This window comes from Thunnus maccoyii, chromosome 24, assembly GCF_910596095.1.
Source record: "Thunnus maccoyii chromosome 24, fThuMac1.1, whole genome shotgun sequence".
Taxonomy (NCBI): Eukaryota; Metazoa; Chordata; class Actinopteri; order Scombriformes; family Scombridae; genus Thunnus; species Thunnus maccoyii.
In genome coordinates, this window is record NC_056556.1 from 6,906,713 (window position 1) to 6,920,943 (window position 14,231).

Sequence of the window (14,231 nt, forward strand, 5' to 3'; positions counted from 1 at the left end):
TTAGTTGTACCTTCATCGTAACCTTTTTGACGAATCTTATTATCTTTTACACTTTATATTATAAAACCTAAAAAAAAGGAATAATGGTTATTATTATATATTGGTAATTATTTTCTATTTTTCATTTCTGTCATGAGTCTTAACACGGAAGTCTCCTCGCGCGGCTGAGTCACATGACCGTTTCCTGCCAAAGCAGTAAATAGCAGGCGAGCTAGCAGACATGCTATGCAGCTATTTCCAATATCAGCAGATTAGACATGTTTTATCTCTTATTTAACATAGCCAGTCAACAGTTCGGCGTCTGCGAGGTGTGCGGTGCGTTTCTATAAGCGATGAACTTACAGCTTCACTCCGTATCATAAAGCAAGCTCGTCCACTTAATCACATTAGCTTAACGCTAGCGAGCTGAGTTAGCGTCTAAAGGAGGTTTTGTTGCTAGTGACTATGCAAGGGGAAACAGCGGCTATACGAATCGCGGAAAACGAAGGCAAGCTGGATGTATTTCCCCAGAACAAGACCCCAAGCTCGGGGAGAGCAAGTGCCAAAAGCTGGCAGTATAGGTGGGTGGTTGTTTATCCTGCTCACCTCCAAACATTTAAGACAAATATGTGATTTAAGGCGTTTTTTGTGTTATTAGCAATGGAGACAGCAGCATTATAAATGTGATGCAAACATGTTCTTGTAAACGGTGTATTATTGTATTATTGGGCTGGCTAATATGTTATTATTGCTAATATAATTTTATGATTTAATTTGCCTCCCAATCAGAGGAGTACCAGCCCAGTTGGCTCCTTTAGCAAATCTGTTACAATACCACAATGAGTGCTCTATGATTGATTAATGCGTTTATCTCTGTGTGTTGTAAGGGTGTGCGCTCACCAAGTATTTTATCAAGTCTTCTTTGTCTCCCTTTTTCTTGATAACATGTCTTGCCAGTGACCACATGGAGAATATTGATGGCTACTTGATGAAGTACACCAACCTGGTAACAGGGTGGCAATACAGGTGAGTTGTCATAACATGTGTTTTAAGGGTTTTTATTTTTATTTATTTTATTTATTCGGTCCCTATTTTAACAGTGTTACAAAACAATGCATGTATACATATATAAATCATAACAAATTATATCAAACAAACAAAGAAAGAATCATTATTGACTGAAAAGGTGTAGGCTGAAATTTTAGCTTATTATGCCTGAACTTTTTACCTCATACGAAAAACAAATTATACAAAACAGTGGTCCAAAAATATAAAATTAAATATATCATCCCCCATTATGTCCATAACTCAGTTTTATATGTGTTTACTGTTATTTTTATTATTTTTTTAAATTCACACAGTGTACGACACGTTTTCAATTCCCTGTCACAGTTATCCCATATATTAACTCCTTTAACAGTGAGACATCTATTCTCTATATTTGTCCTAGCCCTACATATTCCCCTAAGCCCATACTGACTCTACACCAACCTAAAATGTATAGTGTTTGAATTAAAGGTATTATCAGAATTCATTATTGTAATCCGGTCTAATCCATATCAGTAATGTCGCGCTGGTTCATAGAAATGACAGACATTGTCGCGCTGGCTGTTGTTTTCAGGTTCTTTGTCTTAAACAATGAGGCGGGCTTGCTGGAGTACTTTGTCAATGAGCAGTCGCGGCCCCAGAAGCCCCGCGGCATGCTCCCCCTGGCGGGGGCCGTCATCTCCCCCAGTGACGAGGACTCGCATACCTTCACTGTCAACGCCATCAGCGGGGAGCAGTACAAGCTCAGGGGTACGTACCTGTCATGAATGTACACACTGGCATCTCAACATTTACATTTAACAGCTCAGACGTTCAGTCTCAGGAACCAAAGCTTTTCACCTTATCGATGCCTGTCAGCTCCATTTTTAACTCCAGGCCTACTGTCATTACCATCCATCAGGTTCACACAGTATTGATCTGGATGTTTTCCATTATCTGCTGCCGGTGAAGCAGTAGCACGCAGGGATCGATAATGAATAAGATCACCTGATTGTAACTGTAATAAGGTTTTCTTCGCTTGTTTTTCTTATGTGTTTGTGTGTGTCTCTCAGCCACCGACGCCAAAGAGAGGCAGCACTGGGTGAGCAGACTGCAGATCTGCACGCAGCACCACACAGAGGCCATGGGGAAGGTAAGATGCTCTGTTTGGTGCCCATATGAGCACATATTGATAGAGGTACTCCCCTCTTCACTTGTGTTCCTGCACGCAAATATGCAGAGACCTATTGTGTATAATTGTGGTCATTACATACTGCTTTTTAATTCTAATTCTTATGTACTGTATGTACACTAAATATCAGTTAGTACACATTTCATTGACCAGCGTGTAAAAGGCAGTAATATCCAGTGAAAGGCCTGCTGTGCTGCAACTAATGATGCAAGTGGGTACAAGACTATTCCTTAATGTTACTGCTGTATTTTAAACTTTTTTGCAAGACGAACGAAAGAATGTGACTCTGCCACAGAGAGGATGTGAAGTGGACAGTCTTCAGTTTCCTGTTTCCCTTCCTCACATGCCTTAAGAGCAATCGAGTGAATCCAGCCGCAGCACAAAAATGTGTAGAGCTGTGAAATATTAATGTTTATGTAGAAATGTATTGGATTTTGGCTTTAGTGTAAGCACAGTAATCACTACCATTGATCTGGATATTGATCTACAAACTGCTATCCTGCCCACAACCTTTTTTAATGGTCTTGAGATTCATGAGAACTAAAAGCATAGAAGAACTCTGCAGGGCTGTCTTTAAAACAGTGGTGGAAAATAGTCTGCAGCTGAATTTATTACATTTTCATTTGAAAACAGATTAAGTTTTTGTTCTATAAAATGTAAGAAATCATTAAAGATGCCCAAGAAACCCAAACTTTGTCTTCATACTTATTTTTTAGCCCGACAAACAAACTAAAATCAAAAGCCTCTATAATTTTAAAATGAGGAAAAGCTCTCACATTAGAGAAGCTGGAACATGCAAATATTTGTCAGTTTTGCTTGAGAAATAGCTTCAACGATTTAACAATTACGCAATTATCAAAATAGTTGCAGTGTCATTTTCTGTTTCTCTGTCAGCTCAATTTGAAAATGACAAGATGATTCTCATCGCAGCGTGAGGTTTAACTGTGAAATCTGCATTTTTCAATTCCTCATTTCTTCATGATGCATTTGTCTCTTGTACCAAGACTCAGTCACGTAATGAAATTGGGCTTAGACATACATTTAGTGAGTTTTATTCTAACAACTTTGCTTTGCGTTTCACAGAGTAATCCCCCACCCAAGTCCCGCAGCTACTCTATGGCATCTCAAGGTAGTGGCAGCTCACCCATGTCCATGCGCAGACCAAGCCAGAACCCTGCCAACTTATTCAACTGGTCACAGATGCATAAGGGCTCGTCACTCTACTCCAGCAAGAGGTCCTTGCTGCCAGACCACCTAATGGATGCCAGAGAGGTACAGTAAGCCAGGGACTCACTGTCAGCATGTTGGACTGTCTGCAGTCACACTTACTGACATATCCTTGGCGTGTCAGGACCAGTCAAGAACAGTAGAGGATAGTTTTTGTATGAAGAGTGTGAAAAACAAAAACAGAAACGGGGGTCTTGATGGTTTAAAAAGTGCAAGTCTGAGCTTACGTCATCACACCTCCTTCGACCATCCACACAGTTTCCCGTCTAGATGTAACGAGAGATAAGATGGACTCGAGCTAAATTAAATTAAGGACTATCTGCCAAGGTTTTTAGTTTGATGTTTGGCAGATGTTTGCGAAGTGAAATCAAGAAATTCTGCATCTGATCCAATCAAAATGCTGTTAGATTTTAATCTGTCACTGGAAAGTTTGACATATGTGTTATGCAACCAAGCAGATGCCAGAAACCTCGTTCAAAGTCCTGCCACGGCTGACGACTAAAAAATCCATGCTCACACTTGTTAGTATAGACACAAACAGAATATAGTTTATCCACTAAAGATCCATTTTACTGGAATGTAATTATAATTGTATGAGATTAAAATGAGACATAAATATTATAGCAAGACATAATGAGCAGGAAAAAATAATGCTTGCACACAGTTTAATTATACATTACACATTATTTAGAAGAAAAGGCAAAGTGACAGTGAACAAAAATGAAATGTTGAAGTACAAGCAACCGTATGTTCCTACAAGACGTGCAGCAAGAAATATAAAATATTTAAGACTTAGTTCACGGTAGGGCTTCAGTTGATTTAGATTGGTTTAGTCGTGAACTGTCATCTTCACTTTGACCCATTTGTTGTGATGCAGGTTGTCCACAAGAGAGCGCTGTTGTCCTTCTTTTGCTTTGGATCACCTATGTAAACTGTTTTCTGTGGATGTTAATCTGATTGGCAGATTTAAGCCAATATATTGGTCTCATAAAGTAGACAGAACATAGTTAAGTGTTAGTTTCAGGGATTTAATTTCCGTATTTAGAGCTGAACCTTGATATTTAGTAAGTTAGTTATTTTGTCATATATATATATATATATATATATACTGTATAAGTGCTCATATGGACCCCCAAGACACCAAAAATACTGTTGCAGGGGTGACTATTTTTTTAGACAAGAAAATGGTAGAAACTATAAAAAACTATGAATAAAGATCCATATCCAGTGTATATGCAAAAGCTAACTAAAAGCTGTTGGTATGTTGCCCTGTATGTTAGATATTGCTGTTAAAGTTCTGTATTTTTTTTTTTAGTTTTTACTAGGATGGAAAAAGTAGAAGGCTAAGGGACATTGGCAGCAGTAAGGCATACATAAAAAAAGGAAACCAGGTTAAAAGATCAACAGCTGTGCCTGCACAAACAAAAAGTTCATGACATTCCAAAGAGATTTTTTGCCCCGAATAACCAAACCTTCCACATGATCCCCCTCCAGATGATGACCCAGGCCCAGGGCCAGCACAGAGACCTGATCCAGAGCATAGAGGGCCTGCCTGCAGCACCCGGCCTCTCCCCTCTAGACCAGGATCTGCTGATGCTTAAAGCCACTTCCATGGCCACCATGACCTGCCTCAACGAGTGCCTGCACATTCTACACCTGCAGCAGGTGGCCAGGCAGAGAGGCTCCCTGGGAGGTCAGTGGACGGGTGTCGTTGCCTTCTCTTGGTCCGTTTGTACACTCGCTGGTTAATCTAACATTCTTGTCAAGCATGACCGATTTCCTGCTATCAGACTCTGCAGATTAAGTGTCTCTGTACTCTAATCCTGTGCTGGAAGTGACACACGCTTGACTGCTACATGCAGTCTTCATGACAAATCATAGTCTCGTCTAGTCATGCAGGCCCACATCCAATCCAGACGAACAGTTTGTGTTGGCTGGACAGTGGAATTATTTTGCATTATTGATAGGGAACTGTACCTGTTCTTACCACCTGTCTCGAAGGTAATTAGATCTCAGATAGTTAGAATATCCATCTGCAACGCTTCGAGGCCAGTGTGCTGTTCTAATTCAGCTCTACATTGAAAGAATATTTACACTGAAACATACAGCAGTGTCAGAGAGCACCCGAAGTGAAGTGTTTGACCCACTGATATCTTGTCCCTCTCTGTTGAGGATGATTTGAAACGGGAAAACGGCCAGCTAATTCCCCACTTTTTCACAGCAGATCTCATTACTCGATGTATATTTCATTAGGCCAGACTCATCGCAACAGCCAATCAGATTAAGCCGTCCGACGACACACAAGGTGAATTTGAATGAGATCTGCCCACCTCTAAACATACATAAAAAAAAAATGCCCACGCCATACCGAGAGGCTTTAGCCAATCAGAGGATAAGGATGTTTCCTGTCGGCGGGGCCAAAGTATCCTGATACTCGGCTCATCTGAGGGGTTGGGTTACACTCTTTTGGTCTAGGGCAGCTGTCTAAGGAATATCCATCTGTCCAGTCAGCAGCCAGGCAGTTGTGTGGTGTTTTATGGCAAATGGTAGGCCCAGTGTAGAGCTACGTGTGTGTGTGGGTGCAGCTGTGAGCGTCAGGGGGCCTTGGGAGGGAGGGGGGGACAGTACCATGAACGTCTCTGAACCCGCTGCTGTGCATTCTCCGTCCACGACAGGACCCACCATCGAGTGGCTGGAGCCCAAGCTGCCCGACATCCTGAAGAACGGCAGCAGCTCGCTGGGCAGCTTCACGACAGGAGAGGGCCCGCTGGAGGGGAGTCGCTTGGAGCTCAGCAGCCCCGAGTCCTGCAGCTTCTCTGGGGTAAGACCGAGGACATGACACTCTCTATCCCCCAGGAAGCAGCTAAGATCTGTACTGAAGAAAGCAACCTGTTGATATGACTCTAATCCTTTCTAATCAGGCCATAAACCATTCAATTTCCATTTTTTGCTTTTTAACAATTCTTAATTTGATAGCTTTTTTTTTTGAGAACATCCCACACAACATAAACAGTCACTTACTTACAACCTCTGCTGAGTCACTCAAGCATGTTGTTGAATAAATCACATATCCTCCCCCCCCTCCCTCTTTCATCTCTCAGGAGCAGGAAGACATAGAAGCAGAGGATGAGTTGGAGGACTCCTTCTCAGACAAAGAGGAAGACCTGGGCGCTGTGGAGGAGGAGCGCAGCGTCATCCTACACCTGCTGTCACAGCTGAAGCTGGGCATGGACCTCACGCGGGTAGGTCGAGTTCCATGTGCTGCCGAGCAGAAAAACAACTGACCAACAACCTGACTGCAGGTCTATCAACAACTCTTCACAAACCTTGTCTGTCTCGGTTTTTTATAAGGCTTTCTGTCTTGTGTCATACCAGAAGATGACTCATTGGTCCCATAGTGAAAAGTGCATAAGGTTTTTCCTCATGCATGTGCTTAGTTCTATTGTTCAGAACATAAAAAACAACTGTATGTGTTGTGATATGTAACCTCGAGGTATGTCATTCACATCATCCTTCACTGCTCGTAGGATACAGTGTATAACTCCTTACATACTCAATAGTTTCATCCAAGCATTCCATTCAGTCAAAACATGTTTAACAGGTAACATATTTGTCATGTATTTGACAGAAACTATATGTAAATTCAACCAAATTTAATTAAAAAAACTGTGTGGTGACACTGGATGAAGGAAACCAGCTAAAGAGTAAACAACACTGGTTTTTACCTGATTTATTGAACCCATCTTGGATCAAGAATCATTCTTAGCGTCTGTTTTTCAACAGTCTGTTTCGCTAATGACCTTACAAGCTGAAGTAACCACTCCTTGCTTTGTAATTACCAGTCGATGACACACAGATGAAGACACCAAGCTCAAAGTCAGACCCTAGATTAGATTCTATCTCTCAGTGTCAGCTTGTTCTAGTTTTGGATAGCCCCCTCTGGGGTTTCCTGATTCTTCACAGTTATCTGGCAGATCCATCGGCTTACCTCAGATGGAGATCTGGTGGAAACTATGACCGTAGGGTCATGTCTAGTGTACTTCACATCACCGCTGGCTTGATTTACTGATGGCAGATAGTAATGAGATGAGATAATGCACCAAATGGAAGGAAAACAGGAAAAATACTAGGAGGATAGAAGGTTTCAAAAGATTAATTAATTAAAATGGCAATCCTGGTTATTTTACCAGAGACTGAGAGTTGTGTATCTTATATCTTGTATTTTCTGGTCCTTTAAAGAAGACTAAGACCATGTTTATTTGGATTTTCCTTCTAGGTGGTCCTCCCCACCTTCATCCTGGAGAAGCGCTCTCTGCTGGAGATGTACGCCGACTTCATGTCACACCCAGACCTCTTTGTCGCCATCACCGACGGCAGCAGCCCGGAGGACCGCATGGTCCGTTTTGTCGAGTACTACCTCACCTCCTTCCACGAGGGCCGCAAGGGCGCCATCGCCAAGAAGCCCTACAACCCCATCATCGGCGAGACCTTCCACTGCTCCTGGAAGGTACCCAAGAAACCAGAGGCCTCCAAGGAGCCCTCACAGGGAAGCCCCGACCCAGCCGCCTCCCAGGACTGCTACCAAGTGCGCTTTGTGGCGGAGCAGGTGTCCCACCACCCACCTGTGTCTGGCTTCTACGCCGAGTGCCAGGAGAGGCGGATGTGCGTGAACACACACGTGTGGACCAAGAGCAAGTTCATGGGGATGTCCATTGGAGTATCCATGATAGGAGAAGGTGAGGGCGGATTAAACATATCTCCTTTTTTTTTTGGTTAGACTTGTTTCAATAATTCAATCATTAATCTCATTGTGACTTAACTTTTTAAAACCCAGGTTGTCTTCATCTGCTGGAACATGATGAAGAGTACACCTTCACGTTGCCCTGTGCGTACGCGCGCTCCATCCTCACAGTTCCCTGGGTGGAACTGGGCGGCAAAGTCAACATCGGCTGCACCAAGTCGGGCTACTCAGCAGTCATCACTTTTCAGACGAAACCTTTTTATGGTGGAAAACTACACAAGTGAGTACCTCGTTTTATGTAGGGTCGCTTTGGTCTGTCTAATAACTTCAGGAAGTCATGCCGCATCAGTGATGAAATGGTACCTGTATGTAGACGTAGATTCTTAATGGAAAAAAAAAACATGATTTTGTTGACTTCCTTTCTCCCTCAATATATGGCCATGTACTAGAAATACAGTTGTCAATACAATTGTCAATACTTAAAAAGATGGACTCCGTTCCAATATATAATAATAGCAGAAATTTAGTTAGTTATGTCCATTTCTCCATTTTATGTCTGCAGTAACAGCAATATTTTTGATTCGGCTGAGCTCCTTGTAGGAGAGGATGTTATAGTACTTCACCGAGAATTTTGTGATGAAAGAATATGTTGAAATGCAACAGACATATATTGTTATTTCCTAAGTTTGCTGTAATATTTAAATTCCATCATGTGAATCAAATTTTTACTTCTGAAACCTAATATTCTGGCTAGGGCTGCAACTCATGATTATTTTCCTAAAGCCCAAGGTGCAACCTCAGATGTTCTGTCCTGACAGACAACAGTCCACAACCCAAAGATATTGAGTTTATTTTTATAGAAGACTAAAAAAAAAATCAGAAAATATTCACATTTAAGATGGAACAAAAGAATTTTAACTTTTTTATTTCTTTAACAAAAAGCATTTAATTGATTATCAATATAGTTAACGATTCATTTTCTAGAGCTAAGAACTAATCATTGCAGCTCTGATCGTCGCTCTTGACTTGAAATATTTGGAATTCCTGAGACGAAGTAATAAAAATGAAATAAGATCTTGGAGTAGTTGTCTGTTTATTGGAGATCAAGAACTTGATACAGTATTTAATTTACAGCATGCACAGAGTCTCTGAGGAGGAAAATAATTACAGCAAGGTTTTACAGTTAGATAACTATGGAACGGCTCTACAGACCGACATTGAGTAATAGAAGTTACATATTATATAACATACAACAGTGCAGGAGCAATGTGCGCACAATCAAAGTTTTCATGCAGTCAATATTAAATTATTCATATTTTCTGTCCCTAATGTAGAGTAACGGCCGAGGTGAAGCACAACACCACCAACGCGGTGGTGTGTCGTGTGCAGGGCGAGTGGAACGGTGTCCTCGAGTTCAGCTACACCAGCGGAGAGACGAGGGTGGTCGACGTCACCAAGCTGCCCGTTACAAGGAAGCAAGTTCGGCCTGTTGAGAAGCAAGGACCAACCGAATCCAGGTCAGAAGAAGTGGACCTGCGTTTTTTTATTATCTTTCCTATTAAAATGTTTTTATTGGACAGACCTTTTAAGTAATTCGGCTGAATATGAGGTGAAATATTTTGGCAGCAGGAAGGAGTACAAGCCTGAACCTGTGCTCTGACAATTTACATTTTCTGGTCTTCATTAGAAGCTGAATAGTTTCATGCCTCTGCCTCTGCTTTATGTATAATTTACAATCTATTTCAGACGCCTGTGGCAGCATGTCACAGAGTCCTTACGGCAGAAGGACATTGACAAAGCCACAGAGCACAAGAGGATCCTGGAGGAGAGGCAGCGGTCCGAAGAGAGGCACCGTGCCGAGACCGAAACCGCGTGGAGGACCAGATACTTTGACAGGGAGGTGAGCAACTCAACTACCGTATTTTCAGATTCATTTAATCATCATTGAGGTACGATGTCACTGCAGAAAGGATCGGTTTGGGGTTCATTCATGGCAGGAAGTATTAGAAACGGCGAAAGACACTAATTGGTAGCACATTCGGAATAAACCCAGCACAGCCGGTGAAAAGACTATGTGCTGACTCTAAATAAATTTTAAATCACCCCGAGCATAACTTTTGTCCCAGGCTTGTGCTTCTCAGTTTCAGAGGGTTCTCACCTTGCACTAAGGTATTTAAGATTATCAAGATCTGGGTCATTTGTATGGCAAACACTTGCAGCAGACAGGTTTTTTTGTTTTTATTGGTTTAAACCAGATGCTAATTGACTGTAGAAAATGAATTATAAGACCTTAGTTACAAATTATAATATACTGACGCTAGTTTTCTCTTCTCCTCCAGGGTGACGGCTGGGTTTATCACAAACCACTTTCAAAAAACTCTGCTCTCAAAACCTAGTTTCTTCACTCTGTATCTTGGATGTTGATATTGTAGATTCAGGAATGTGTGTGATTGAGTGTGTGTGCGTGAGAGAGAGAGAGAGTGTGTGTGTGTGTGTGTGTGCACACGAATTGTGGACGGTTATGAAACGAGAGCATGACCTGCACTGACATACAGATGAATGCAACATGGGGAGAAGGATCAGAGAGACAACATGACTAACGATGTTCTCGAATCTCACTCATGACGTTCACGAAGCCTCCGAGTACAAGCTTTTGTACTGCTGATCAGTCTTTTTTTTTTTTTTAATAATCAAATGTCAATGAAAACATATTCTTGTACAGGTAACGGTACTCTATTTACACAGCCTTAAGAAAGTCAGATGAATGATGCTCTAAGTTTGGGTTCTGCTGATCAACTTGGGATCTTTTTTTTTTTTTTCTTCTTCTTTTTAAGCTGTGATAACACACTAAGGTGAGGAGTTATTTCCTAATATTAGATATCCAACATAAAGAAAACCTAAATAATTGTTACACTGCCCGATGAATTCCATGCTGGGAAACTGTCTTAAAATGGATTTGTAAAGTTGCTGTTAATGATCTTCTTTTTCTGCTAAACCCAACAACAGTCGACCATACTGAAATAGAAGAAATTTCCACTGTAATTGAGTATATTTACATGCACACAGTATTCTGATTTGAGGTAAGTAAGTTAAAGAAATGGTCAAAATTAAAGCAGCAAAGGATGAAATACTCTAATTTAGTCTCCAGTATGAGTCAAGTTACAAAAGCACTTTAGAATCCTAAAATTCCCATGATGCAACTTGGTAAACTAGACCCTCCCTGCATGGTAAACAACCCCCCAGTTTGTAACTCAGTATTTCTGTTATAAATTTGAAGTCTCCAAGCCCAAGTTGAGTTTAATTTATTAGTATTCATGCTCACAATTAACAACAGAGTTCACATTTATAAAAAATATATCTATACATGACTGTACGTCATAAAAATATACACATCTGTATACACACATGCACCCATACAGTCATACTCATACATATGCATTTACAAATACAACCATACACTTAATATACAACCATTCATCCATTTTAAAATGCCATAAAAAAACAACAATATACAAGACAAACAAAATCAGCACGGTTATATCCTCAGAAACATAAGATAGCCGCACTTCTCATGAAGTAAACCTATCTTCATGTTTAAAATTGGTGGATTGCTCCTTTAACCATGCAGTTCTGACATTGTTTCTGACTTTACTCAATCGTCAGGGTATTTCTTTAATTGGTCAGATTAATCGTGTGCATTTAGATATACGACATTATCGACATGATGAGCTCTATAGCTCTAAATTCTCATTTATTAAATTGTTCTTTGATGCGATATTGATGTATTGACCCAGTCACATTGCTGGAATGGCATGTCATAGACTAGAAATAACCAAATTTTAAATATTCAATTGAATGAGTCACATGTGAATGCATTTAAAGATTGCTACACCACTTTTTTTTTTTTTTTTTTTTTTAAATTTCTCCTTTTTTGTTCTGTGGTTTTGCAGTGGACGGAAGAATTGTACATGCATGAAAGCAGAGTCTCTCTGTTCACATCGATTGCAGCAAGTATACTACTCCTGTGTCTGCGTTACTTAAATTTATAAATGTCTGGTGTAAAAGCTTTTAACCAAATTTTGCTTGTTTTGTAATGCAAATAAATATATTTCTTTGAATGCGTGTTTATCCCCTACCTTGCGCTTTAATTGCTCTTATTTTTAGAGCCACTTTTTGTATAGAGACCTTCAGTGTTTATGCTTTTTTTTTTCCCCCCCTTTGGAAGCAATTCCAGTCTATACTGTGATGTTCATGTGATAAACCTTTTTTTTTTTTTTTCCCCCCCACTAAATTGAATTTTAGCCTCACATTCACAAAGCATCCCAGCATCCCAGTGCTTGTAGGAAGCAGTTGTTATTCTCTCTACAGAAAGAGGACATCCACCCTGCCATTTATAAGCTACTCCCTCCACGTCTTGGTGCCTTATGCAAACTCTTTCTGTGTGTGTCTTCCAGCTAAAGAGCACAGCATTTCCATCAGTTATTCACCTGATTGATGCAACGGAGTATGTATTATTTCTGTGCGTGCGCGTGTGTGTGTGTGTGTGTTTTGATTTTTTTCTTTTCTTTTCTTTTCTTTTCTTTTTAAAAGATCAGATCTGGCTCCAGCCTCGGTGCTTGATGTTGAAAGAAGTTGACAAAAGCACTTTTTATTCTAGGTTTTGACATTCTCTTGGTTTTGAATTATACTGGTTGTCTTGCTGACCTATGAAATGCACTGACATTGAAGGAAACCTGATGTTGTAGAAAAATGGACATGTGTGATTATATTCAGAATAAATTGCGTATCAGTTGTATACTGTGTTACAAGGTGTGTTCTCTACAGATTTAAAAACCCTCTTCCTCACTTTTCTTTTTTTCCCCCACACACCAAAACTTGTTTTTCCACCTCAGTGCTGACTTCATCCATCACTGGCTACCGTACACAAAAGCAAGACGCCTAGAGGTCTGAACCTCAAGTACCAATGCCAGCAAAGTGATTAAGTTATCTCAAAATTAATTAAAAAACAGGTTGAGTAGCGTCCTGTGGAAAATCTGATGCTAAAGTAATGAGTCAACTTCCGTGAATACTGTTAACTCTTAATATTCAGGTGTAGGAACGGCGCTGTACACAGTGGTTGGTGTGTGAAATGCTAATGATTTTGGATATTTTATTAAGGTTTTTTATATTTTCAGGGACTTTGATATTGCATTTATTCTTATTGATGGGATTTTAGCTTTGTATGTCTTGTAATTGTTGTGGATATTTCTGAGTGATGGTCAACACTTCAGGGGAGAGAAGCACACAGGTCTGGAGGTCTGAAGATGTTTATTGACAATACTTGATCAAGGAGAATCATAAACAGCAAACATCCAAGTGATAACTCGGATGCTGTCTTCTGAAAGTCTGAGTCTTTAGTCTTTAACCTAAGCAGATCGGCCTACAATATGAAAAATTAGTCTTTAAACAAAGGACTGCACTTTACCCGTGACATCTTAAGTCACGTTGCATGAGCCTCACGTCATTGTCAATACATTTTGCCTACACATTCCACGTATCTGTGTTGTCTAGAAGGGTCCTCCCTGCCCTTGGCTTACCATGGCAATGCTGAAATACTCCTTATCAAAAAGGTTTCTGCTTTCACCAAAACATCACAGACAGCTAAGTCTCGAGGAGTGTAACCTCAAGGCTCAGTTTTGACTCAATTTGTCACTCAACTTGTAACCCCTAAAGATGGAAAATTCCATAACAATAATCAGTCCATAGATCACACCACTAATCAAGGACATTGACAAAGCCACAGAGCACAAGAGGATCCTGGAGGAGAGGCAGCGGTCCGAAGAGAGGCACCGCGCCGAGACCGCAACCGCGTGGAGGACCAGATACTTTGACAGGGAGGTGAGCAACTCAACTACCGAATTTTCAGATTAATTTTATCATCATTGAGGTACGATGTCGCTGCAGAAAGATCACACCACTAATCATAGTACACATACATGTGAAAAGGCCCCTGAACTTTTATTTGTTTTAATTGAGAACACAGAGAATAGTTCTCATGTCCACTTGTTGACGTTTGGAATCCTGAAC

General features: G+C 40.6%; 1 protein-coding gene across 1 annotated transcript; it reads left to right on the forward strand.

Annotated features, from left to right (window-relative positions):
• Positions 1-136: 136 nt before the first annotated feature.
• LOC121892188 (oxysterol-binding protein-related protein 11-like) lies at positions 137-12,283 on the forward strand. Its single transcript, XM_042405077.1, has 13 exons — positions 137-560; positions 937-1,005; positions 1,601-1,776; positions 2,079-2,158; positions 3,281-3,469; positions 4,919-5,117; positions 6,100-6,245; positions 6,526-6,666; positions 7,701-8,160; positions 8,259-8,445; positions 9,500-9,682; positions 9,912-10,065; positions 10,505-12,283. The coding sequence occupies exons 1-13, from the start codon at positions 445-447 to the stop codon at positions 10,559-10,561; spliced, it is 2,157 nt and encodes a 718-aa protein (XP_042261011.1). The 5' UTR covers positions 137-444; the 3' UTR covers positions 10,562-12,283.
• Positions 12,284-14,231: the final 1,948 nt, after the last annotated feature.

Excerpts from the sequence above, each read along its gene's own strand:
- LOC121892188 (XM_042405077.1), top strand. The coding sequence starts at position 445 with ATGCAAGGGGAAACAGCGGCTATACGAATCGCGGAAAACGAAGGCAAG. Across the intron at positions 3,470-4,918 it reads ACCTAATGGATGCCAGAGAG|ATGATGACCCAGGCCCAGGG; the intron begins GTACAGTAAGCC and ends ATCCCCCTCCAG. Across the intron at positions 10,066-10,504 it reads CCAGATACTTTGACAGGGAG|GGTGACGGCTGGGTTTATCA; the intron begins GTGAGCAACTCA and ends CTTCTCCTCCAG.